The sequence below is a fragment of the Platalea leucorodia genome (genome assembly GCF_965183815.1).
Source record: "Platalea leucorodia genome assembly, chromosome: 19".
NCBI classification, from domain to species: Eukaryota; Metazoa; Chordata; class Aves; order Pelecaniformes; family Threskiornithidae; genus Platalea; species Platalea leucorodia.
Genome location: NC_138841.1, coordinates 310070 through 335118, shown reverse-complemented (window position 1 = coordinate 335118; position 25049 = coordinate 310070). Strand labels below are relative to the sequence as shown.

Genomic DNA, 25049 nt, shown 5'->3' with positions numbered 1-25049 from the left:
AGCAGCTTTTTCCATCAGTTCAGTTCCCTTCCCTCCCTCTGTCTCACACACGGCAAGAAGAGAGCCCCTTCCTCCTCTTGATTTCCCTTCGCATGCTCAGCCTCTTGTTTCCTCTAAAGCACTAGAAATCCCCCCGTCTTGCCCCCACTCCTCCATGCAGACTGGGATTGCAATGGGAGCTTTGCAGATTGCTGGATTTTCCATCCTTTTCTTTCTCCTCCACTCTGGAAACACGCTGGCAAATAAAGCCAGTCAAGGTAAGAGAAAATCTTCCCAGCTTGAAGGTTTGCTGTTTGATGTGTGTGTTAGGCAGCCAGACCTCCTCTTTAGATCTGGGATTTTATGTGCAGGCTGGAGAAATTAGCAGCAATCACAACAAATAGTGGAGGGGATTTTAAATGTTGCTTGCAGATATTCTTGCCTGCTGCCTTTGATTGGGGTTGGTTTTTTGTAAACTCTAATGAGTTGCATTTCTTATACTTTTTTTTTTTGTTCGGACTCTTTATCTCAAGGCAAGGGGTGCAGAGGCAGAAAATTAGGGTGGGCAAACAAGTCTGCACCCATCACAGGGATAATGTTGATGTTTGGAGGGGTCTAGCGGGGCTTTTCTGGTTTTTGGGTTTCAGTGTCTGTGAGATGAGGATAACACCCACGGCAGTGCAGGCGAGGAGGGCTTGTTTCGGGCTGGGTTGGAGGGAAGGGACGGCGGAGCTGGTATCTGTAATGCTGGGAGGTTGCATCTGCATTTGTGTGTTTTACATAGGTGTGGGTTGAATCTCAAATGTTGTGCTATAGGGGTGTGGGCTGCAGAAAACTTTGGGTAGCTGAACACAGCAAAGCCTGAAAAATATAGGAGCTCTTTCCCTATCTCTAGAAAAGAGAGGTATGTCCCATCGTTATCAACTTCAGGCTTTTCTGTTTCACCACTCCTGTACTGAGCCAGAGTTTCTCCTTCACAAATGTACACATGTAGCTTTATGTATGCTCTATCTATACCTTAGGTTTTCTATAGCACCTCTATATTTAGTTCAGATTTTTCTCTATCCACACGCGCAGGAGTGCGTGCACACACACAAACACACACAGCCCTATGTGCGTGATCCCGTTGGCTGTCTCGAAGGTATTTTTTCTCCTTAATTCACCACTATCTGTACAATCTGTTGGTTTTTCTTTTTTTTTTCCATAGCATTTACCAGTACGTAAGATTTATCAAAACCAGCTTTGGCTCTTGCTATTGTAGTAGCTGCAAGTTTATACGTACAGCGAGATTAAATAGAGTGTGAATGAAATACGAAGTGCAGGATATAATTAAAGATCTCTTCTGGGCATTAGTAACAGGCGTATTTCAGCCCTGCGCATGGTCGCCTGAGCCCTGTCACCGACAAAGTTAGAAGGAATTTCAAGGCTATTGTCTTATCTAGCTTAAAGTGTTTTTAAAACAATAGGCAACTTTTTGGGAGGGCAGTCTGGGCAAGCACGGGGGAGATTTTCCAGGGCAAAGGTTTGGTAAGCAGGCGTCCAGCTTCACGTAAAGCTTTATGATTTAGGCTTAGAAAGGAATGCCTAGGTTTTTATCCCCCCTCAAATTATCTTGAGTGTATGCATTGCTTTCATTTCTTATCATAATATTTATTTATTAAGGCCTTTTGGTTTCCAGTTCCATTTAAGCCTCAGCCAGAATTGCATTAAAATAGCAAAGTAAAATTCCATCATGCAGAGACTTGACAGATCCCTTCGGGGAAGGAGAGGGGTGGAGTGGGGGTGGAGAGAGGTGAGCTCAATCCTGTGCCGGGGTGAATCGCCCGCCGTATGCCCGGGACGGTGCTGGCTCCTCCCGGCCCCTGGTGAAGGCACCAAGCAGACCCGGGGGGTCCGGCCGCTGTGCAGCCAGGAGGAGTTTGGGATGGAGAGTCAATCCCCAAAGCCGCTGCCCAGAGGGTCCCACAGGGTGGTGAGGGGGAGGTGGATGCAGAGAGGTGAAGGTTGGTGCCCGTGGGGATGCTGAGGGAAGCGAGGGCTCTGGGCAGGGGTGGACCCGGTCCTTTTTTGATGAGGCTGAACTCGCGGACCCGGCATTACTGGTAGCAGATGAAAACTGTGCTTTTCCTAGGAACCCACTATCGCCTGTTTTTCTGCATGCACAAGCATTGTTGAGCTCTTCAAAGCCACCCTGTGCTCCTGGGTCATGTTTTAATAGGATATTTCTGAAAAGCATCGGGCATCCCCCCTGCATCTGCAGGGTGATGCCCGAAGGATGGGGCACACATCACCCCTCTGCCCTCACCGAAGCCTTTGCCCTTTCGGGGGACAGCCACCCTTGCCAGGTGACTGTCACAGGTGGAAGACGGCTCCTCTCCTGTCAGATGGGCTTGTTTGGCTGTGATAACATCACACTGTGGGTAGGGCTTGCTGGCTCATTTCTCTCTTTGAATTACCCCGGAAAGTTTAGTCTGTAGGGAAGGAAGGATTTAGCAGAGCCATCCACCAGGCCTGGAGGGTGTCTGCCAGAGGACCTGGCTGTCTGCAGGGTTTATTGGGTCAGTTTAGGGCTAGGAAAGCTTTCAAGAGGAGAACTGACAATATAAATCCAAATAACGCTGGGGAGGCTCCCAACACACACTCAGCTGGGATGAAGTATCCCTGTGGTCCCCATGCCAAGCTGCCCAAATGGCCCCAAGCTGCTGCCATACCCACAGCTCCCCTGTTTTTTGGACAGGTAATGCCACTCCCAGTCCCATCCCATCATCTGTCAGTCCGTCTCACAGCCTGCCAGGCAGAAGAGCCTGTCCTTGAGCTCCCGCTCGCAGTGGAGCAGTGCCCTTGCCCATTGTCTGCCGGCATTGGTCCCTCCCTGTGCCCTGGGGAGGATGGAGCCCAAGGGCTGGCAGATTTGCACCCTCCTCTTGTACCAGGCAGAGCCTGGATCCGGCCTTGCCGTGCTCCTCTGGCATCACCTCCATAACTGGAGACATGTCACGAGATTCGCCACCTTCTCCTGCAACCAAATTGCACGTCCCTGCAGATGGTGCCGGGGGAACAGGGCTGGGAGGGAGATGCAGCATCTCCCTGGGGGACCCCAGCGCCCCATCTTGCAGCCCCTGGCACTCCCGCAGCCCCAGCCACCCACCCAGCACGGGGTCCTGAGTGGGATCATGGCCCCAGCCCAGCTCAGTGTTCACCCTTGGGTAAAACCAGCTCTTTTGGCTGGTGCTGCACAGCCGCCCAGGGCTGGAGCCACCATCCCATGCGAGGGGCTGGATTCAGTGGGGATGCACCTGCAGAGCCTATGCCACCAGGGGTTATTTTTTTATTTTTTATATTTTTTTTTAGAAGTCTAAAATTTTCCAACTGCAGTGTGGAGATGCTGTTTGATTCCCCTCCCATCTCCACCGAACCTCCTCCCCCTTGGCCTCCGCTTTCCTCCCTCTCATGCATTCACAGTGTGCGACTGTTGTGCCTGTCCCCTCCACCCCTCTGAAATATGAAATGTAAAACTGTAAACATTTCAACATACAGCAGTTCAAAGGAGATCTTTGACTGAGAGCGTCTAACATGCCTGTACCGAGATTAAAAAGGGGAGGGGGGGCTAGGAAGGAGGGAAGAAGAGTTTTTTTGTAACTGCCAACAGGAGTATAAATATTCAGACACCTCGAGTCTTCCAGTGCGGAGATGTATTGCTGTGTCCAAACTGCTCAGGACTTTTTTTTTTCTTCTTTTATTTTTATATAGATTTTTCCTTTGCAGACGGTCGCACTGGAGTAATCCATTTAGGAAAAAAATATGCATGAATAACCTTAACCTTCACTTTCAAAATTATAAGTCCCCTGAGAGGCTTTAGGAGAAGCCTGAGATGGCAAATAAAGTTTGCTCTGTCTCATGGTGCTGCAGGAAGCCTGGCCGGCCGCGTTTCGGTGAGGCAGTCTTCCCAGCTGGAGATCTTGCGATTGTTGCTCCTGAAGCCAAAAACAAACAAACAAACAAATTTTTTTAAGGCAAGGCTTGGTCAGCCTGATAAGCCAAAGGAAGAACAACAGCAATGACAGTTACCCAGGGAGATGAACATGCTGTTGGCGTGGAGCATCAAACCCTCCTTGGAGAAATTGTGGCTGAATTGAGCCTAAGTGACCGGGGTTGGCACAAGGAGGTGGGATGGGGCTGAAGGGAGTGTTTCCAACCCAGGGGATGCTGGATCTGGTGGTGGATCTAGGATCCATCAGGATGACCTGAGCTGGTGCGGGGGATGTGGAGCTCAACACGGATCTGCCCGTGTAGGAGCAGGAAGTGTCGATGGTGGGGAAAAAAGCCCCTTTTGGGGCACTGCCAGCTTTGGGGAAGCAAAACCCGGGGCGAGGGGTGCAGAGCGGGGCCTGTGCATGGGGTGATGGGTTCACCAGGCTGGGAACTCCCCCAGGTCCTCGCTGCGACTTGTGGATCCTCGTCCTTCATGCATGCTCTGTCATTACACAGGGCCAAGCACTGTGGCTGCATCTACCAGGTCCCACCTGCTTTCAGGAGAGCTGGGTGGATGTGTGGGGCATCGGGCTCCTGCAGTGGGGCTGGTGCAGGGGTCTTCATCGCGCAGTGAGATGCAGACATCCCCTCTGACCTGACCCGAGCACAGGTACCCGCTCAGGGACCGCTGGCACGGCATCTCCGGTACAGCATCCCTGGCATGGCACCCCCATCCCGGCAACAAGCCATTGCCGAGCACCTGAGTTAGGATCTTGAGTTCAGATGACACATCTTTGGCCAATTTGCAAAAAGCCGCCCTGCAAAGCACCTTCCTCCCCTCTCGCCAGCCCCCGGCCCCCATCCCCTCCCAGTGGGATGTCATCGGCTGCACCAGAGCTGCCCGCAGCTGTGCCCTGCGCCCGTCCTGCTGCAGCACAGCACGAGTCACCCTTGCGAGCTCCCCAGGCGAACAAATGATTAATAAACTGCACCACAGTGTCTGAGGTGGTTATTAATACCCTGGTAAAAAGAGCTACTGAAGTTATAAAGCTTTAATTTGGCATTAAGGCAGAGTGGAAACTCCGCATGTCTGCCAACAGCTACACACACATCCCTATACAGACAGGCTGTTAATATATATGCCTATATAAAAATAGAGAATAAAATTAATTTGAAAGAAAAAGCTGAAGCGCTTGCAGAAGAGAGAAAAAGGATGGTGGTTTTGTTTGGTGGTTTTGTTTGTTTAGGGGTTTTCTGCTGGGTTTTTGCTGTCCTATCTCAGCCCCATCCTCAAATTTATTGGGACTTTCAGCTTATGGATAAAACCATCTTTTATTATTTATTATTTTTTTAAAAAACAAAATAAGGAAGTGAGGAAAGAGCCTCAATCCAGGCTCTAAAAAATATAAGAGCTATTGCTTTATCCCCCCTCGCCGTCACGTATTGCGGGTGGCATGATGCCGCAGGGCGAGGCACAAGCGTGGGACCCAGGTGCCCGTGGGCTCCGCCACCGCCTTCCCCACTGGCCTCGGTCAAAGCCCTTCGCCTCCCTGGTGGGTGCGTGCTTGTCCCGGGGGGTTGGCGGTCCCCCCACTTTTGGCACACTTGAAATGGCAGTGGCGTTGAAACCGTCTGCCTCCACTGCCTTTGAAATGGAGAATAAAGCTGCAGCTGGAGCGGAACGGGGCCCAACAGTCAGCACTGGAAAATCCCACCCACAACGGAATAAAAAACATCGCCCGAGGCGCGGGGCGAGCACCGCAGCCTCCTGCCCTTCGCCGCAAACCCCCCGGCACTGCATGGAGGCGATGCTGAGGATGCTCTTGTCCTCTGATGAGCCCTAATTAGCCCCAAAGTGTGGTGGGATGGGGAGGTGGGGCTGGGCAGGGAGCGGGGGCCACTGGATGTGGGCGAGACCTTGGGTCCCTGACAGCACTCGGCATCTTCATCAAAATTAAATTCTCCGCCTGGTGCAAAATCTCTTGGTTCTGGGGACTGGGGGTACAGTGCGCCCATCTGCACTGCCTGGTTTGGGCCCGTTTCAGGCAACTTTGGGTGAAAAAGGGCAGCTTTGATTATTCATGCAGGTCTGCAGGGGGTCCTGGCTGGCAAACCCCCAAAAAAACCCCACATGGATTTGGGACTTGGACTTCAAAAGGTCCCCTTGAGCAAGGGGACAAGCAGGGCGCATCCCAGCAAGGATTTTGCAAGAGCAAATAGGGACGGGAACATCAATAAGGATTTTTTTTTTTAAATCTTCTCTTCGCTTGGCTTGCAAATGAAATCCCTTGTGCCTTGGCGGCGGCTGGAAGCACCTGCAGCACGGCTGCAGGCATTCTTTTGGATGGTGAAAATTCTCCTGTGGGAAAAGTGGGCTGTCCCAATGGAAAACCTTCCTTTTCATGGGAAAATGCTGCTTGCATTGACAAAAGTGCAAAAATTTAGTTTTTCAGAGGGCTTTTTTTTTAATTCACTACATCATTTCTGAATGATACTTCTTAGGAGCCAAAATTTCAGCATTCTGAAATTAGGATCTTTGCTAATCTCGGGATGGCTCCTGGGGTGCCAAGGAGGGTATTTATTCACTCTTCCCACACATACGCACTTTTTTTCCCCTTTTTTTTTCCTTTTTTTATCATCCTGTAACCTTTCAGAATGTCTCCAGCTTTGGAAAAATTACAGAGTGGCAAATTTATAATGTTTTCTTTTGTACTTTTGCTGCTGTGTAATCTTTCCAAAGTTAGAGAAGTTTTGAAGTTACAGAATGGAAAAAAAAAGATAGGAAAAAAAATAACATGCATGTGTGAGTAGGAAAGGCATGGCATTGTGTGCAGCACCATGCAGACATTGTTCATTGTCTTGAGTTTTAGGGTGCAGGAGGAAAAAGAAATAGAAAATTCCCCCCCCCCCCAAGAGAGATTTCTCGCAAAAGGCTGGGAAAATGTCAATGATGTGATGTCCGATGGATGCTTTATGTTTTGGGTGTTTTTAGGGGAAGGAGATGGGGGTTGATGGATGGTCTGTACTGTTTGGGTGCTGGTTCCCACCTGTACGTCAGGGTAGGTGGTCAGGGTGCTGGGACCCGGCACCTCTTGCCTTGGGACCATCGACTGAATGTCCCCCACACGTCCCCCTGTTCTAGTTCTGCATCCCTCCCACCACCCGCCCAAGAGCCCCAGCGAGGGATGCTGGAGCCAGAGGTGAAGTCGCTGTGATGCTGAACAGCACTCGCTGGCGTTGGAGGCACTTCCTCCTGTTCCGAAAGGCTCTTTAAGCCTGAAAACGTGGTAGGGAAGGAGTGAGCTCTGCACTCCTGTGGCTTTTGCAGGTTATTTTCTGCCAGTGATTATTTGCACACGCTTTTTGGTTTGTAGGATGGGGCCTTTGCAGGTGGGTCAGGGATGCGGTGGGGTGGCCGTGCCCCAGGGCAGGGATGGGGTTTGCAGCCAAATGTGAAGTTTGGCTGGGGAGGGACTGAACCTGAGCCACGCTCAACTTCCCAAAGGGACAAAAGCCCCCCCGATCCCCTGCAGGACCCCTGCCGCAGGGTAGGCTGCGAGCCTCTCCCTGGGGATGCCGTCAGGTGCTGGGGTGGTCGCAGTGCGGCGGCACTGTGGCCAGTGCGATGGGTGCTGGAGGCAAAGGTGCCGGCCGGGAGCGGGGTGCCGGTCCCCCGTGCAATCCCTCCGTTGTCCCCACCGTGGTGGATCAGCCTCCAGCCAGTGATTAATGGCCCAAGGGAGGCCATGGTGGCCGCGGGCCATGGCTAATGTCAAATAACAAATATGAATGCGGGCTGTAAATATTTATACAATGCGCAGGCACGTGCCGCCTCCCTGGTGCAAAGGCAAAGCTCTCCTCCCCCCGGCCGGGTGACTCACATCTCCCGGCAAAAAACCACCGGGGTGGCCGGGAGAGGGCTTGGGCCAGCGCTCCCGCGGCTGTGGCCCCCATCCCAGTGGGGCTGGTGGGGCTGCCTGCCTGCCTGCGGCTTGCAGGGATGTTTCATGTCTTTGGGGACGTCCCGGAGCACTTCTGTTCTTGGGGTTGCTGAAAAGCAGCTTTTTAAAGGCAGCTTAGAGCTTCACAGCCTCAGGCTCTTCTTTATGGGGTACAGGGAAGCTGAAGGGACCTTCAGATCCCCCTTCCCTGGCAGGACTCTCGCCATCCCTGTGGGAGGCGGTGGAGGCAAACACCCCCCGGGAGCAGCACTGACACTCCCTGCGTGCCTGTGGAGTTGGAGCGGGGAGCCCGGGGTGCTCTGGGAGCCCTGCCCATACCTGTGGGGCCACGGGTGATGCTCAGCCCCCAGGGGCACCCAGCTGCTTGCCAGGCATTCACAGCCAGAGAGGGGGATGTGCCCACTCCAAGGCAACATGTCTCCCTTACTGCTTGCGCAGGGAAGGCAGAGAGCAGCCAGGTGAGCAGCCCCTTGGTCATAAACCTCCGCCCCATGCGCTCGAGGCTTCTCTGTTTCCCAAATATTAAAACCTCCGCTGCCGTGGCCTCCTGCCATGGCAAACCCTTGGGCATCGCTTCTTGAGGCCATCACCGGCACGTGATGCTCTGGATGTGATGTCCTGGGTACCACAGCGCTGCATCCTGGATAAGTGGGTTGAGGGGCAAAGTGGGGGTGAGGGGGACGTGGATTTTGGCTGTGCCTCTGAGGAAGCCTTGATGTTTTTCCCAGTTCTCCCTCCTGCTTCCCGCTCCCGGCTCCCAGGTTTATTTAATGCGGTCCCTGCTAATTCGTGCACATTCCTCTGCATCTAAGAATAGAAAGCGATGACGATTATTTGGGTGACTGGTCGGCTCAGGAAATGGCTAATTGGAGACAGAGGCTTTCACCTCTGCCTGGGCTGGCTCCAGCCTGGACTATGGGCGCCTGAGTGGTGTTTCCTACCATCAGACATGCAAAAGGGTCGAGGAGTCTCAGGATGGCTTGTACGAGAGCGGGGGCACAAGCAGTGCTGTTTGGGAGTGCCTGCTGCTCCAGCACTCCATCCTGAGCCCATTACCCGTTGCGTCAGGGCTGGGTACGGTGAAGCTGCTAAGGAGCAAAGCAGCAGCATTGCTTCCTTGAGCCTTCCTGGCTCATGTGCGGGTTGAAAATTTGGAGGGCTGCTTGGTTTCATTGCCTCGGGTGATGGCTCCCATGGGGAGACGTGGAGAGCTCCTCTGGTTCTCCCCATCGCTCCCCCTGCCTCTCCCCATGCAGATGTCGACGAGTGCGTGGAGGGCACTGACAACTGCCACATCGACGCCATCTGCCAGAACACCCCCAAGTCCTACAAGTGCATCTGCAAGTCCGGCTACACCGGCGATGGGAAGCACTGCAAAGGTAGGTGAACACCACTGCCACCAGAGCCGGAGCCCCTCTGACGAGTGACAGCCCAGACAGGTCAGAGGCAGGCAGTGGCTCGTCAGCAATGTCCCCTGCCCTTGCAAAAAGGCTTCTTGTTTACCCCAGGCCACTGCAAACTTTTTATTCCCCTTTTCTGCCCCAAACTCCTGGCCTGTTGACACTGCGATGCATGGGGATAGAGAGGAGTGTGACTGTAACTGCCAGCGGCGGTGGCAGCTGTCGTGCTCCCTCCCCTGCTCTGCAAAGAGGTGCGTTTGCAAGGCTGGGGCTGCCCAGGCCCAGGAGGTCACCTGGGGCTTGTTTTAAACAAAGCTGGGCTTTCTTTAAGTGCAGGATTTCCAACCCAAAGGCTGCAAAACTGCGTTAGCAGATAAAACATGAGAAGCTTAAAAATAAGACATACAGATATAGATATAGGTGATATAGATATGTAGATGTAGATATAGATGTAGATACAGATGTAGACATAGATATAGATATAGATGATATAGATACAGATGTAGACATAGATATAGATATAGATGATATAGATACAGATATAGATACATGCAGCTGAGTGGGGCATGGAATGAAAATGGTTTCCTTGGAGTAGCAACACCATGAAAGCAGGAGCGGGGCAGGGAAAAAAATTGCGGCTCTGCTCAGAGCAGGTCTAGGGTTGGTATGGGCTGAGTACAAATAGCAGAGGGATTAAAGCACGCTCCAGGCACAGCAAGGCTTCGCTATGGAGACAGGCTGCTCTGCCCTCCGCCATCGGGAAATCCCATGAGATTCCCAGAGCACTCAGCACATTGCTGCGCTGTGCCAAGGCTTTAAGGCGGTGGGTTAGCTGGAAGTCCAGGGTCTAGACTGGGGAGGACAGGGGATGTTTTTGCAGGGTGTGAGGGATGCTGTAGGTGATAACGGAGGTGGGGACCTGCTGGGGTAAGCAGAGACAGCAGAGATCTCAGGGCACAATATCAGCCAGGTTGCAAACATGCTGCAGATGGGGAGCAGCACCCGTGCCGTGAGTTGACCATCCTCAGCCAGGGCAGCCCCGCAGTTCTCCTGCCCTCCTCTCTCCGCAGACGTTGACGAGTGCGAGCGGGAAGACAATGCAGGCTGCGTCCACGAGTGCGTCAACATCCCTGGCAATTACCGCTGTACCTGCTATGATGGCTTCCGACTGGCGCACGATGGCCACAACTGCTTAGGTGAGGGACAGGTCCCCAGCACACGCAGGGGTGGGTTGCTGGCGTGTCACAGCTGCTCGGCAGCTCTAGCACCTTGGGACCAGCCTGCTGGCTTTCTTTGCCGGGCCCATCCTGAGCTCTGACCCCCCCAAACAGAGCTGGGGGACCGTGGTGGCACTCCCACGGCAGCAAGCCGACTGCAGGCATGTCCTGTGCTGCAATGGCTAGCCAGGCACGGGATTGCTCCCCATTGCACAGGGGTGATGCTGAGGGATGATGCTCCGTGCTGGGAGAAAAACTTGCTCCATGGGTCCATCCGTGGACTGGGGGAGGCTGGGGTAAGGCAAGACTGGGAGGGTTGGGTTTGGGGATGCTGGGTGCAAGTCGCAGCACCCTTGCGGCCGCATCCTGCTGCCGCAAGCGGCCGGGCCAGCAGCTCTGCCTTGCTGCCGAAGGCAGGACCAGCTGGCAGGGCTCACCCAGGCCCTGCCGCTCACTCCGCTCGTGCTTGAGGTCAGCCCTGCACCTGCCAAAATAGATGAGTTAATAGCAAATACAGTGGGGATGGGAACCAGCGAAGGGATTGGGTAAATAATCCCTGGGCCAAGACAAACCCAGCATCTGCCTACAGAGCAGCCGTGCATCCTCCCTGCCACTTCCCACCGCCCCAAACTCCATCCGGCCGCGGCGAAGCCAAAGCTCCCGGCAGAGCCCTGGGGCCGGCCGGGCTGCCCATGCCCCGGCACCCGCTTCCTCCCGCAACACCCGCAGGTGGGATCGCTGGGGCACGGGGCCGCCCGCCTTCCCTCCGCCTGGAGCTCATGCTATTTTCTAATTAGCGTCTGCAGAGGGGTCATTAGTGAGCTCATCACTGGGAGGAGGAGGAGCGGGAAGGGATTATGGACACATACGCTTTGCATTAACCACCATCACCGGCATCTTTGCAGCCTCCTCGGGGAGGGGGGAGATTTACACAGCTGGGAGGAGGCGCGGGCGGACGACTCTGCCTTCCTCTCCGGGGGGAGGATGAACCCGAGGAGAAGAAAGGAAAGCTGGGCTCGGCGAGCCACAGACGTCATGTGTTTACAGAGTTGAGTGGGAAGGGATGGAGGTGGCTGGGGAGCAGCCAGGCAAGGGGGGACCTGGGGGGCAGCCCCAGCTCTCCCCTTGAGCCTTCCTCGGCTCATCCCAGCATCTCGGCTGTGTTGCTTTGCCACAGGGATGGTGCAGGTTTATTCCCTGGAGCCCATTTTACAGACAAAGATGTCAAGACCCTCTGCACTCTGGCTGGGTTTGCTCAGCGGCTGCTCTCGGGGGGCAGCAGAGATGAACCCCAGCGGGTTTTTCCTCCTTCCCCCCCGCATCCTGACCGTGCTTTACCCAGCCTGCAAGCATCCCCTCTTAGCCAGAAGAAATCCAGAGGCAAAGCAAAGCAGAGGGTCGTGCCTGGGCTTTGCTGGCACCATGGGCAGTGGCCGAGCCAGAGATGGGTTGGCGTGCATGCCTGCCGGAGCCCGCCAACCCCCCCATCGCCCACCCCAGGCAACCTTTTGAACCAGGACAGGAATTCAAGCCCCCATCCTGACACAGGCCCTGCTGGCTTCTACCCATCTCCATTGTATTTAATAAAACAGGTATTAGAGCGGCGGAGTCTCGTTTCAGCCATCGGGTTTGAACGGCTGCCTCCTCATTTTTGTGCGGAGCTTGAAGGAGAAGTCGCAAGATGTTAAGCCCTTGTTATAAGCAGGGGGATTTCAGGAGTGTTATTGGCATCTGCAGGACATAGCTTGGCTGGGATGAACCTTGGAGGAAGCCTCAAGCCTCCTGCCATCACAGAGGATGTCCCTTTTGTGTCTGGCTGCAGCCCAGCTGTCAGCCCTAGCCTGCCCCACAGGCACCCGGGTGTGAGATGATGTTTTCAACACCTCCTTTCCAAGGTAGCCGGTGTGTGGGGTGCTCCTGGGCTCTGCTCCTGTGGCAGTTTCCAGCTGGAGCTGCAGCCCTGCTTTGATTTCTGAGCATCCCCCGGGGCTGCAGCATCCCCTGGGGCTTGCCTGGAGCTGGGGCACAGTGCAAGGCACCCATGCTGCTTGGGCATCCATCCGTCCATCCATCTCCTTGCCCAAAAGCAAGGGGTTTCAGTGCGTGCCGTGGTGCTGGGGGTGCCCCCCCGGCGCGTGCCGTCACCGAGCCGCTATTCCAGCGTTTCCAGCAGCCGATGCTGGCGGGGCTCAGCTTTCCCCTCGGCCGCTGGCTCTGCAACGCTCGAGTTCACGGGAGGTTTTCTTTGGCACAGGGCCCCTCGCTCCCCGGCCTGATGCTGTTGCCTGGGCGGAGGGGGCAGGGGCGACTGCAGCAGAGGTTTGCCATTCTGCCCGAGCTCGGCATTCCGGTTGCTCTCGGGGCACCGGCAGGTTCAGCTTGGACCACTGTCCCCAAAAACTCTCAGGAGAGAGCAATGGGCTGTTGCTCTTCATTAAATGAGGGATTTGCAGGGATAGAGCAGGAGCAGCCCAGGGTGAGGGCATCGCCGCTGCCAGGGGTGTGCACTTCAAGCCCCTTCCAGCCTTGGTTTGTTAAACCAAAACAGGCACAAGGGCAGCAGAGCTGCTGGGGATTTGAGACTCCTTACAAGTAATTATCCCCGCTCCAGGCTAAGGTTTCCCAGCTCCCCCTAATGAAGTGCAGGCATCCCGAGCCGGCAACAGGCTCGAAGGGACTGGGAGTGGGGGGCGGCTGCAGCTGGCATCCCGGCCAAGCATTCTGGGTGCTTTGGGGGTCCTGGGACAAGGAAAATCCCTTTCTCTGTGGTTTGGTGTTCCCTCCTGTAAAACAAGGCCAGACCTTTTTTGCTTATCAGCCAGGGAAGCTGTATGGCCTCTGTGACCCACCCCTTGATGTGCTTGACTTCATCCCCTGCAGCCCCTTTCTTCTAGCTGGGGGATCACGGATGTAAAGCAGAAATAATTTGCTACCTAGCAAATTTGTCATACCCAGTTCCCCATCCCCTCAGTGTGCTACGGAGCCATGCTTACCCCCTTGCCACCTTCCCTTTGCAGACCTGGATGAGTGCTCAGAGGGCAACGGTGGCTGCCAGCAGACCTGTGTCAACATGATGGGCAGCTACGAGTGCTTCTGCCGGGAGGGCTTCTTCCTCAGTGACAACCAGCACACCTGCATCCAGCGCCCCGAAGGTTAGTGCGTGGCGTCTCCCTGCCCCGGGATGCCCTCCATCCCCTGCATTTATCAGGCAAGTCTGTCCCCCATCACTTCTGGCCACCCCTGCATGGTGCATGGCTTTGGGTGCTGTTGCTGGTTCGTGACCCTTCTCGGTGTTGCAAATTTAAAAGCGGATTTATTCTGAGCACGTTAGGAGGGGATGCTGTGGGGCTAATAAACATCTCTGTAACAAAACCCTCGCAGGCCCCTTAATCAAGCACAATAATGCCGAACGGAGGATTTTAATCCTGTAGCCAGAGCATTTTATTAAACAAAAGGTACCCAGAGAGCTTCACACCACTCTGCAAGACTCATCTTCTCCTGCCAGGTCTTGCAGAGCACCAAACCCTTCCTCTCGATATCAGCTCTAAATTGCTGCCGTCTGGAGCAATCTCTTAGCCAAAATAGGAGGAAATGAGAGATTTTTGCGTCTCTGCTGATTTTTATCTCCCCTGCTTGGCAAAGCCAGCTCAGTGTTTTTGCTTTCCTCCTTCCCGCTTCCCAGCTGCGTTGGTCTCTCCAGCTCCCTGGGAAATCTTGCCCAGCCCAAGATGGCTCAGCAGCCTCAGTGGCATCTCCTGCATCCCCTGTGTGCCCAGGAGAAATGAGCTGGCTGCTCTGTCCCCCCCCAGTGACACTGGTGGGTGGCCCCCGCTGGGGACAGGGATGCAGGTGCTGGGTTTTGAACTGGTTTCTGAGCTGAACGGCTGCAGAGCGTCGTCGGCCTGGGGATGCCTGTGTTGCTTCTGTACCCTGAGATCGATTTTCTAGCTGCTATGTGGTCCCTGAGCTTGGGCTCAGGAGCGGCTGCTGAGGACAAGGGGTGGAAGGGTTGCAGCTGGTCCCTGGGCTGTGAGCCTGGAAAAAGTGGAGAGCAGAGGGCAATTGGAAGTCCGATGTTAAAGCCTGTTCTGACTTTACTCCTGGCTTCTTGGGCACTGCCAATGCAGAAGCATTCAGTATTAGAGAGCTAAACCTCAATGTTATGGCTGCTTCCTTCCTTCTGGGGTCCTTGCCAGCTCGTCTCTCTTCTCTTACCCTGGCAGGAGGCTTTCTCCTTTCCCTCTGCTCTTTCTCTGTTTCTCGGTCTCCTTCTTGCTTTCCTCTCTCCCTCCTGATGCAGAGGGGATGAAATGCTGCTGGGTCAGGAGAGCCGGGGGATGGATCCCAGGACACTCCTCCGGCAGCACTGCAACCCTCTCCCTTGCACTGGCCAGTCCCTTCCAGTGAGGAGAGGCCAAGGGTTGGGGCTCACTGGGGTACTGGTGCCTTTAAACCCCGTCACACGCAGCCCAACGATGACGACGGAGCCACCAAAAGCAAAAGGGGCGAGTAGGGTCCTCACACCGTACCAGTGCAAGAGCAGATGATGATGTTATAGGGAGAGGAAGGATTAAAGGGGGTGCAAAGCTCAAGGGCTCCTTTCCCAGGCGGTGGCTGTGGGCACCAAGGGATTGCTGTGTCCCAGCATCGTGCAGCAGAGGAGGATGCTGTGCCTGGGTGGAATTGCCAGGGGACTCTTAGGAAAACAGTGTGCAGCTGTCCTGGCCTGGAAGGGAGCCAGGAGACACGGACGCTAGAGCTTGCATCTCTGCTGGGACGTGCCAGGGGATCTCTGCAGACTGCCGGCTGTCGGGATCTGGCTTCTCTGGAAGGTGGCATCTCTGGGGCAGCAGCGGTGTGGGAGGGCAGGGTCAGCCCTGGAGGTCTCTGTGTCTGCCGTGGTACCCAGGACGCAGCGGAGATGCTGCCAAATAGTAAAGAGCAGCAATAAAAAAGAGGGGGAGAGAAAAGCCACTGTTTGGAGGAGAGGCTAAAAGTGCTTGGCTGTCCCTGGCATCCCTGGGGCATCCCGTGCCCCAGGGGGTCCCAGGGCAGGGCTGGGTGGAGCGTGGGGGCTTGCAGCAGCATCCCGGCTCTGGGGCAGGCTGGACGGTGCTGGAGTGGGATGGAGCTGGGCTCCCCTCAGGTTAGGGGTTCCCAGCCCCAGCGCAGAGGCCAGGAAAGGGAGGGCTGGTGTGCTTGGAGGCAGGAGGTTCTAATTACAGAGGGCTCGCCTGCCACTGCAATTACAGATGATCACCCTGTCCTGGAGCTGAGCCAGGCGGGATCTGCAGGGCAGGTGATGGGGAGCAGCCTGGGACACCCACAGGCACCAGCCTGTGGTTTTTAACCCTTCCCACGCATGCTTGGTGCATCTCAGCATCCTCCTTCGAGGTGCCCTGACCCCATAAGGATCTTCCCTCACCCTCCTACCCCAGGCTTTTGGCAGCCCATGGACTTGCAGCTCTGCTCAGTCCCTCATCCTGAGGCTGGCATCGCTCACCCCACGGTGGGCTCAGCACCAGGTGTCTGGAAAGGAGCTGACACCTTCCCTCTGCCAGAAGAAGGCCCTGAGCGGGCAGTTGCATCTCCCAGAGGGCCATCTCCAGCTTGCTGTGGGTTTTGTTAAATGTCTCATAAATGCCCATCAATGCCCCATTCAGCATCCACTGAACCCATCTTTGTGCAGCTGCATGTCCCCGTGTCCCAGGAGAGGCTGGGGTGGGAGGAGGCTGTGGACAGGTCAGCGAGGGCAAAACGGCAGTTCTGATAACGGCAACCAACAGCTCCCCAAACTCTCATTCCCCAGGGGCTGCCAGCATGTGCATCCCCCTCCCCGAGCTGTCAATGCATCCTATAGCTTATGTGCACCACCCCAGGGCCCATCCCCACGGAGCAGCTCCAGGGCTGTCCCCCCTGCAGCCGTCTCTGCCCCTCCAAAACCCTTCCTTGCTCTGCTGAACAATGCCACGACTGCCTCCCCGGGATCTGTAATCACAACCATGCTCATCCTGTCCTCCTCATCCTCCAGAAAGAAGCTGCATCGTTCCATCCCATCAGTGCCAGGAGGGGCTGGCAGGCAGTGGCAGCTTCTGCTCCTGCTGCTTGCCCTGAGGCGTGGGAGCGGGGTGTCACCCAAAGCAGTGGGAGGGAATCAAAGGTTCAAGGCTCCAGGGTGGCTTTGTCCACCTTCCCAAGCAGCTCTGTGCCAGGAGGTGCTGCCCTTTGAGGCATTTCCCGGGGTTATCCTGTCCACTCTAAGGTTCTTGCTTGCAAGGTTTTCCCCTCGCTGCCCCCATCTCCCCATCCCCATCGCACCCCAGACATCCTTCAGTGACGGCGAGCTTTTGGAGCTTTTCTTTGTTTCCTTCTCTCTTTTAGAAGGAATGAACTGCATGAACAAGAACCACGGCTGCGCCCACATCTGCCGGGAGACCCCCAAGGGGGGCATCGCCTGCGAGTGCCGCCCCGGCTTCGAGCTCACCAAGAACCAGCGTGACTGCAAACGTAAGGAGCACTCCAGAGATGGGGCTGTGACCTCCTGGGGACCCCTAACCTTGTCCCAGTGGTACAGACCCCTCCTGACCCTGCTGCAAAGCTCTGACCCCCTTGGTACTAGTTCATTTATTGACCCTGAAGCCCTCTGGCTTCATTTTCCTCTGACATGTCTGGCTCTGCTTCCGTTGCCCTTGCAGACGATGCTCCTGGCATTCCCGTCTGCCATGTCCCCACGAGACATCATGCTCTTACACTGAGCAGGCTGAAATGGCAGTTAAAGGGGGTCCCAGAGGCACAGCATCCCCTGTCCCTGTCCCACCATTTCTCTTTCCCAAGGGGAGATGAACAGTGAGAATGCAATTGGCACTGGAGGACTGCAGGAATCCTCTCCCTGAGGGACGTGGTGCTCTCAGCCTGTCTGATCTCCTGCCAGCATCTTGCTGGCACTACCAGGGTTATTTAATAGATATGTATGTGTTTATGCAATTATTTTTATTTTGTTTCTCATTTGCTGTCTGCAGCAAACGTGTAAAATCGCTGATGAAATGGAGTTTTAATCCTATGAGCCTGTTATCCCTCCAAGCTAAATGAACAGTACGCCTTGCCCCCCAGGGAGGGCTGGCAGGGATTCCCAGGAGCACCTGAGTCATTCCAGAGCTCAGGAAAGTCTCACCCTTCCCCTGTAACACCAGATCCAGGGTCAAGGGCAACCAGCCCACCAGTCCCCTTTGCTCGGGCTCTGCTGGTGGCATTTAGCAGATATGCAAAGGGAAGACACGAGAAACCATTTAACAGTTTGCATCTGCCAAGATCCCGCAGGGAAAGTCGAACGGCTTTAGAAATTATCCAGGAGGGAGGGATCTCTCTGAGGGTATGGACGAGGTTTTTCCAAGCCGGCTTTATGCTACTGCTTGGGGATGCTGGGAGGGGAGGAGAGGGGCTGGGGCCCTGAGTGACGGCCGGTGCTTTGCCTCCCACAGTGACCTGCAACTACGGGAACGGGGGCTGCCAGCACACCTGTGATGACACTGACCAGGGGCCCAAGTGTGGCTGCCACGTCAAGTTTTTGCTGCACTCCGACGGGGTGACATGCATAGGTAGGTGCAAGCCATCATCTAGCCGCAGGGACGTGGGTCAGGGTGCAGGATGGCTCATCTTCCTCCCTGGGCAATTTGCTCTTGGCCTGATGAAGGAGTTTTTTTCGAGCTTTGGGGATGCGGCGTTTCCTTTTGCTGAGATTGGAGAAACTCGGTGTGTGTGTGAGGGATGCTGCGGGTACTCGCAAGGCTCAGGGATGCGTCGCTGCTTGACTGCAGGGAGCAAAAGTGGCTGCAGGGATGCTTGAGGAAATGTTTGGGGACAGGTTGGTTGTGCCGGGGTGCAGGCAGGGATCCCTGCCTGCCTCCATGCTGCTGAAGGGAGAGGGGTGAGGATGTCCCCACACTAGAAATTGTCACTGTCACCAGCAGCGTTCAGGGAAGGACATGGAGGGGACAGATTTGGCCACGGCAATCTGTTCTGACTTGGCACCACGGGGCCTCGGCTCAGGAACAATTGTCTTGCAAAAAAAACCAAAACCCCAACAACCCGACAACTCAACCACCTCCCAAAATTGTCCTTTTCCTGTGTGTGTTTTCAAATTGTAAAACATCAAACAGAGATAGAAGTTTTACTGGTTTCATATGCTTGTGCTGTTTAACAGCTGATTTGATTTAAAAAAATGTTACATTTGGGGAGTGATTAAGTCCACAAATTGCTCTAGACATTTGAGTTCTTATTGCAAAATAAAAAAGAAAAAGGAATTGAAAGCAAAAGAGAGGCTTTGGCTCCCCGTGTCCCTGCTGTGCCTGAACAGGAAACCCTCTGTGCTTTCCAAAGACAGTTCCGTCCTCAGGGCGAGTGACAGAGGAGCCCCCTGAGCCCCCGGCTGCTCCCCACCAGCTTAAGGGATGCTCAGGGCTGAGCCCCCAGCAAAGCCCTCCTGCCTGTCAGCTACCTTAATGTCACCGCTGTCACCCAGCCCGCTTCCAGTATTAATCCCAGTCCCTCCTGGCTGCTGGCAGGCGCTCACAGCCCCTTGTCCCCGTCATCCTCATGTTTGCTTCTGCGGCCGTTGCATCCCGTCCCACCCGCTGAGGACCCTCCCGTGGGGTTATTGCTGTGCCCGGGGTGGGGAGCGCTCCTCTGACGGGGACTTTGGGACCCCAGGGTGCGTCGCCTTGTGGTTCCTCCTGAACAAAGGTCCCTGCGTATGTGCTGTCTATGTCGGTGCGAGGACTCGGGAAGGTTTGGCACCAAAATGATGCTGCTGACCTGCTGAGTGCAAGGAGTGGGAGAGCAGCTCCCCAAAGCATCTGATAATTTGGGGGATGCTTGAGACGGGTCCGGTTGCTGGAGGGTCTCAGCACTCGGACCCTGGGTACCACAGGCGTGAGAGTGGGATTTGGGGGTTTCCAAAATCGCTCATTCTCATGGCCTTGGCCAAAATCTCCCCTTCATCCCCACGCTGTGTGCCATGTCTGCTGGGGGGGCATCTCCCACCGGAGCCTATACATCCCCGTGAGCTCTCCCCTTGCCCACCTTCCTGAGGAAAACTAAACACCACAATGGAGGATTTTAGGAGCAAAACCCACTGCCGTGCCTTTCACATCCCTTGCAGGTCTGCAGCCCCCTCTCCGCAGGAAGGGGCCCGCCCGGCTCCCGCATCCCCCCGGGAATTCCCAGTCCCCCAGCCCCACCGCGGGAACACTGTGGGATTGTGCTCTGGCCACTGGGAGCCGGCAGCCGCCCTGCGGGGATGCCCAGCCAGCAGATTTACAGCCGAGGTACCTGCTCGGATATTTATAACCACCCTTTCTTGTTTTACAGCCGGGGCTCAGCAAACAGCCCTCCCCCCTCCCCGGTGCTCCCTCCGCCGCCCCTTCCCCGTTTCCTCTGAAATATTTCATCGTTTCAAGGGGAATAAAGTTTCCAGCGAGGGGAAACGCAAACTTGCTCCCTGGGCCATGGGCTTTGAAATTGTACGCGGTGCGTTTGATGGGCTGCCGGGACAGGCCCCTGGTCCAGGTTCCCTTCAGATCACACCACGCGGCAGGAAGCATGATCAGCCCCTTTGAATGACAGTTTCATTAGGCCACGGCCAGTGTTTTTCATTTTTCCGCTTTTTATTGCTGCTTTTAAAAATGCAGATAATGAATAACATGCCTTTGAGCAAAGCGGGGCCAGCCCTAATGGCTCCCAACATGTCTGCAGGCTCGAGGGGGAGGGGGAGCTGGGAGGGGAGGCCGATGACCTTATATATTTATATTTATGCTCGAAAAGCAGCCTTTATTTTTTTTAAAAAAAAAAAAAACAACAACCACATAAAATTACCCTCCAGCAGCCCAGGATGCAGCACCCACGGGGAGATACAAACTAGGCTGCCGCAAGTGATGCAGATTTTGGCTTTCTGGGAAGATTTGCAAGCCAGGGCATCGTTATTTATGATTTATTATCATTATTTATTATTTATTATCATTATTTGTATATACAAATATATATTTTTATATATTATTTATATATTTATTATATATATTTATTATTTATATTATATATAAATATATATTTATATTTATATATTATTATTATTGATTATCGTATTAATATTATCATATTAATATCAAATATTATTGTCATATTTGGGGTGCAGTGGGGCCATCGCTTGCAGCGAGCACCAGCAGAGTGGGAGGCAGTGGATGAGGAGGAAATACAATTAGATGGAGAAGGAAACTAAACCCAGCTCAAGTTTTATGGCCGATTTCCTGACCGGCTGCACTGCCGATGCTCCCCAGCTTTGTGAAGCCGACAGTTCTGAGAGTGGTGCCGGGAGCGGGGGCTGCACCAGACCCTGCTGCCAGGTCAATGCTGGGAACACCAGAGCGAAGGGACTGCCGCGAAGGAGGGCTCTGGGAAGGGGAAAGCAGGGCACGGGGATGCAGGGCAGGTGCTTGTGGGCATGCCATGCATGCTCCTCCATGCACATCAGCCTCCCCAAGGAGGACATGGTCCCTGCAGAGCCTCAGCATCCTGTGTCCCGGCTGCTGAATCCCTGCCTTCAGCCTGAGCCCCCCAGGACAGCGCAGGCACAGCTGGGGGCTGCGTTTCCCCTTTTCCCCTTCCACCGTCTTCCCCTCTGCACGGACCCGGCGTTGTTTCTCATTAAGCGGGGATGTGCTCATCTCCGCTCGGTCCCACAGGTGATGGGCTCCACATGCCCCAAGCGCCCCAGTCCCATGCTTGCCCAGGGGCTCTCTGGCTCCGGTCCAGCACTGCCACAGAGCTCTGTCCCCATGCGGGAGCAAAAAGAAGTGCTGGGGTGCCTTGTCCCCTTCCCAAAATGACCAGGACGAAGGAGGGACATCTCCCAGCCATGGCTGGGTGGTGCCAGGCAGAGTTTCCTTTGCAGGGCAAAGCTCAGGCCAATTTTTTGAGGCAATCTCCCAAAGTGATCCCTGGGTGTTTTAGTACTGATTTTGGGGTCTGCTGCTTTGCCCAGGCTGCTCTCAGCCTTTTCTTGGCCATTTGTCCCCCCCGAGGCTCCCACATGCTCCCTTGGGTGCTCAGCACCCCAGGCCTGTGCTGTGCCTCACTGGGGCTTCCTGCATCCAGGTGCATCAATGCATGGGTAAGGCTGAGCAGCCCAAGTGCACCCAAAATTTGGGCTTACCACTGGTTTGGCCGGCTTCACTGCTAAATCCAAGTGGTGCAAGCGCTGCCAGCGGGACGCGGTCGCCTTCCCGAAGCCCATGGCCACGCAGTGTCCATACGGCTCCTCTCAGGGATTGCAACCTGCCCTGGCACGCACTGGTTTTGCTCCGGTGAGGGCAAGGGCCTGATTCCCCAGACTAACGGGCTGCACTAACGCTCCTCGTAACGCGCTTCCTCCCTCTCGCATGGGGCTCCAGCCAGCAAGATGCAGAGCGTGAAACCGGAGGGGGTTTGGAGAGGCTGCGGGGCATGGGGTGCTTTGGACAGGGTGATGGAGAGGTTGATAGTACCGGACCCAAACCTTGGGTGTTGGCTCTTTTGGGAGGCGGGGGGAGAAAAAACCCAAAGGAACAATTTCCACCAGGCTGGAAAGGCAGTGGAGTCAAACCCATTGACGTGTGACACCAATCGAGCTCCTTGCTGGACACTGTTTCTAAATCACTTTTTTATAATGTTAAACAGGGGAGAGACACTTCCAGCAACACGTTATCCTTGAGACGTTTTCTAATGGTAAATATTTTTGTTCTCTCTATCTCTATGAAGGGGTCTAACTGTAGATGGTCTCTCATCTTGAGATCATAACCGGGCTTGGGGGGCTGAGCTGTCGCGCTAACCGCATGCCTCACTAACTCTGTCCCCCGCTGCTGCTTTTAAATCCCGCAGAGCAAGCCTGGCCTTGGGCTGCAAGTGGACTTTGCTTTTGGGGGAACAGAGAAAGAAACCCTCCCCTGGCTGCGCTTGCATGAGGCGGGGGCTCTCGCGTTGCTTTGGTCAATCCAGCCTGGTGCAAGGGGTGATAATCTGCTTTCCAGTGACTGCGGCAATGGTTATCCCCCACCACCACTGCCAAGCAAGCCCAAGAGGAGCTAGCAGTGGGCTGCCGTCAGCTGCGTGATGGGGAGGGGGATGCTCATGCCTGTCTCTGCGCTGTGCGCTCCCAAAGTTACCCCTCCCTGGAGCCCACCCTCTCACAGACAGCCCCCTCTGCGGGTGCGGGGACATTCAGGGTGTCCCAGGGTTTGGCCCAGCAAAGCTGCTAAGCATGCTCAGAGGCACCCAGCCCAGAGCTGCAGCAAATTGCACAGCTGCAATGACCCTTTATTGGGCTGGGCACCTGGGCGCTTCCCCAAGGATTTCTTTGCAACCCCCATTGGGTCTCTAAGCCCTTAATGAAGGTAAGGTGACACCTCTGCTCCGCCAGCAAGGAAACCCAGACCGTGTGAAGGTGTCTGCGGTGGGGAATCTTGTTCATGGATGTGCTGGGTGCATGCAAACTCCTGGCACATCCAGGAGGAGCTGTGGGCGCATGGCTGACTGGTGGCAGGGAGCACCAACTGCGGCTTTCAGGGGGCTCTGCAAAGCCTTTCCTACAGGGCTGGGAGAAGGGGGATCCCCAGCTCCGCACATCACTGCACTCCAGCCAACCCAGCTGTAATCCCTCCAATTACTGCGCAATTATCTCCTTAGGCTCATGGGATCGCAATCCCACTGCGATTGCTGCTTCCCAGCAGGCGGAGGCGAAGCCAGAGCGTGTGCAGGCAGGGCGCTGTGGGGGCATGGGCAGGGGCTCGGTCAGGCCCCGGTGATGGCTGGCACGGTGAAGGGTGCTGAGCGGGGTGAGGATTTTCATGGCACAGCAGTTGGGAAGCAAGACCGGAGCCGGAATGCAGGAGGGTGGGAAAGAGTGTGTGCGTGTGTGCAAGCTGCTTTGTCTTCTCCCTCCCTGAGCGATGGAGGCCCTCGCCAAAGCCCTGTGTGGCTGGGTGAGTCATGCCAGCTCGCGCCAGGCTGGGAGCAGCCCCCGGGCTGCCGGCACCGCCGAACAATGCTGCTCTCCTGGGGCCCTGCTCCAGTGCCTGGCCCCATGCCGCCTGACCTCCACTGCCTCGCAGGTACCCCAGCAGCCCCCTCCAAGCTTTTTGCAAGCCTAGGACATGGTCCCCCCTTTGCAAAGGGGTTTGCAGTGATGCTCCAGCTGTGCTGGCTCAGCTCCCACCCCATGCACACCCCAGGCACCAGCCGCATCGTGCATGGTATGGCAGATAGCGCTTGCTTTACATCTCAGCAGAAATTCCCAAAGGTACAAAGGGGCCAGGAGGGGAGATGGGTGCCACAGCGCTGGAGAGGGCTGTGAGCACAGTGAGGCATGACAGGGCACTGCACTCCCTGCAGAGCCCTGTCCTCCCCAGTGCAGCCGCTTCTCTGGCTCCTCGGTCCTGCCAAAATGTGCCAAGCCCATCATCTCATCTCAGTGGCGACCCTGTTAAATCAATCCTCCTTGGGCTGCTTCTGCATCAGCTGCTGAACAAAGGCTGGCATTAAATAATCCATCGGGCTTCCAGAAAGTTTCCTTTCCCTTCGGCACGGTGTTGCCTGCACTGCGCTCTTCACCCCGGCACCATGGGGAGGGGACGGTCCCAGCACGGCCAGGCTGCATGTGGCGCGAGGACCTGGCTGGAGGAATAATATCTGCAGAAATCCCTCCCTTGCCGTTAAGTTTTGTAATTGTGCTGGCTATTAATTTCATAAAATGGTCCCTTTTGTTCTCTTATTATGGGACATCATAAAAATAGCAGCAGCAAGACGAGCACAGAATGATCCCATCTCCCTCGCCCTGCGGCAAATGGTTGGATGGTTCAGTCATTCCCACCCCATGAGGCACTTGCAAAGAGCGGGAGAACCTGGGCTTTGCTCTTTCCAAGGAATTTCTTCAAGGCATTTTCATCTTGGGTTCCTTGAAGCCCAAATGTCTCATTTATCCAAGCAACCAGCCTTCTGAAAGGAATATTTTATTATCCTTTGTGAACAACTTAATGCACTTCAAACCATTCTTCTGGTGGTTAGGACCGAAACTGAGGATTGATCTCACAGGGAAGCTGTCAAGCTGAAAATGCTTCATTTAAATTAGTGTCCCTTCTAGTCCTACCAGCAACAGCTGACTTTGATAATACTGAAATAATTAGCATTTTTTTTAAATTGGATTATTTTTTTCCACTGATGCTGCCTGCCTCTGTGTGTGTGTTCTAATTATACAAAGCGTCTCCCAAATTAGCCCGCGACACTGGACCAGCTGGTGTGCCCGAGCAGCGGGTGACGGTTAGGGACCGGTGGCATGGGGTCACCCATGGCTTTGCAGCTCGGTGGCAGTGGTGGCAGTGAGGGACCTGGGACCTCCCCTGCCATCCCACCAGGGGACCAGGGCTGCGCACCTGCATCCCTGGGGAGCTGCAGCCTGGGCACCCCTGGCGAGACTTGGCTCTGGCTGTGTTTTGCAC

At 55.1% G+C, this 25049-nt stretch overlaps 1 protein-coding gene across 5 annotated transcripts in view; it reads left to right on the top strand.

Moving 5' to 3' along the window:
* Positions 1-25049, top strand: part of ANKS1A (ankyrin repeat and sterile alpha motif domain containing 1A) — a 167238-nt gene that overhangs the window by 131434 nt on the left and 10755 nt on the right. For 2 of the 5 annotated variants that reach the window (XM_082330161.1, XM_082330158.1), the window contains one exon: positions 9170-9263. In XM_082330161.1, the coding sequence (XP_082186287.1) occupies positions 9170-9197 (28 nt within the window). In that variant the 3' untranslated portion in view covers positions 9198-9263. Of the gene's footprint in view, positions 1-9169; positions 9293-10383; positions 10510-13547; positions 13683-16911; positions 17038-18008; positions 18126-25049 lie in introns of those variants that run through there. The other 3 variants (XM_082330162.1, XM_082330164.1, XM_082330163.1) reach the window with 2 other exon arrangements.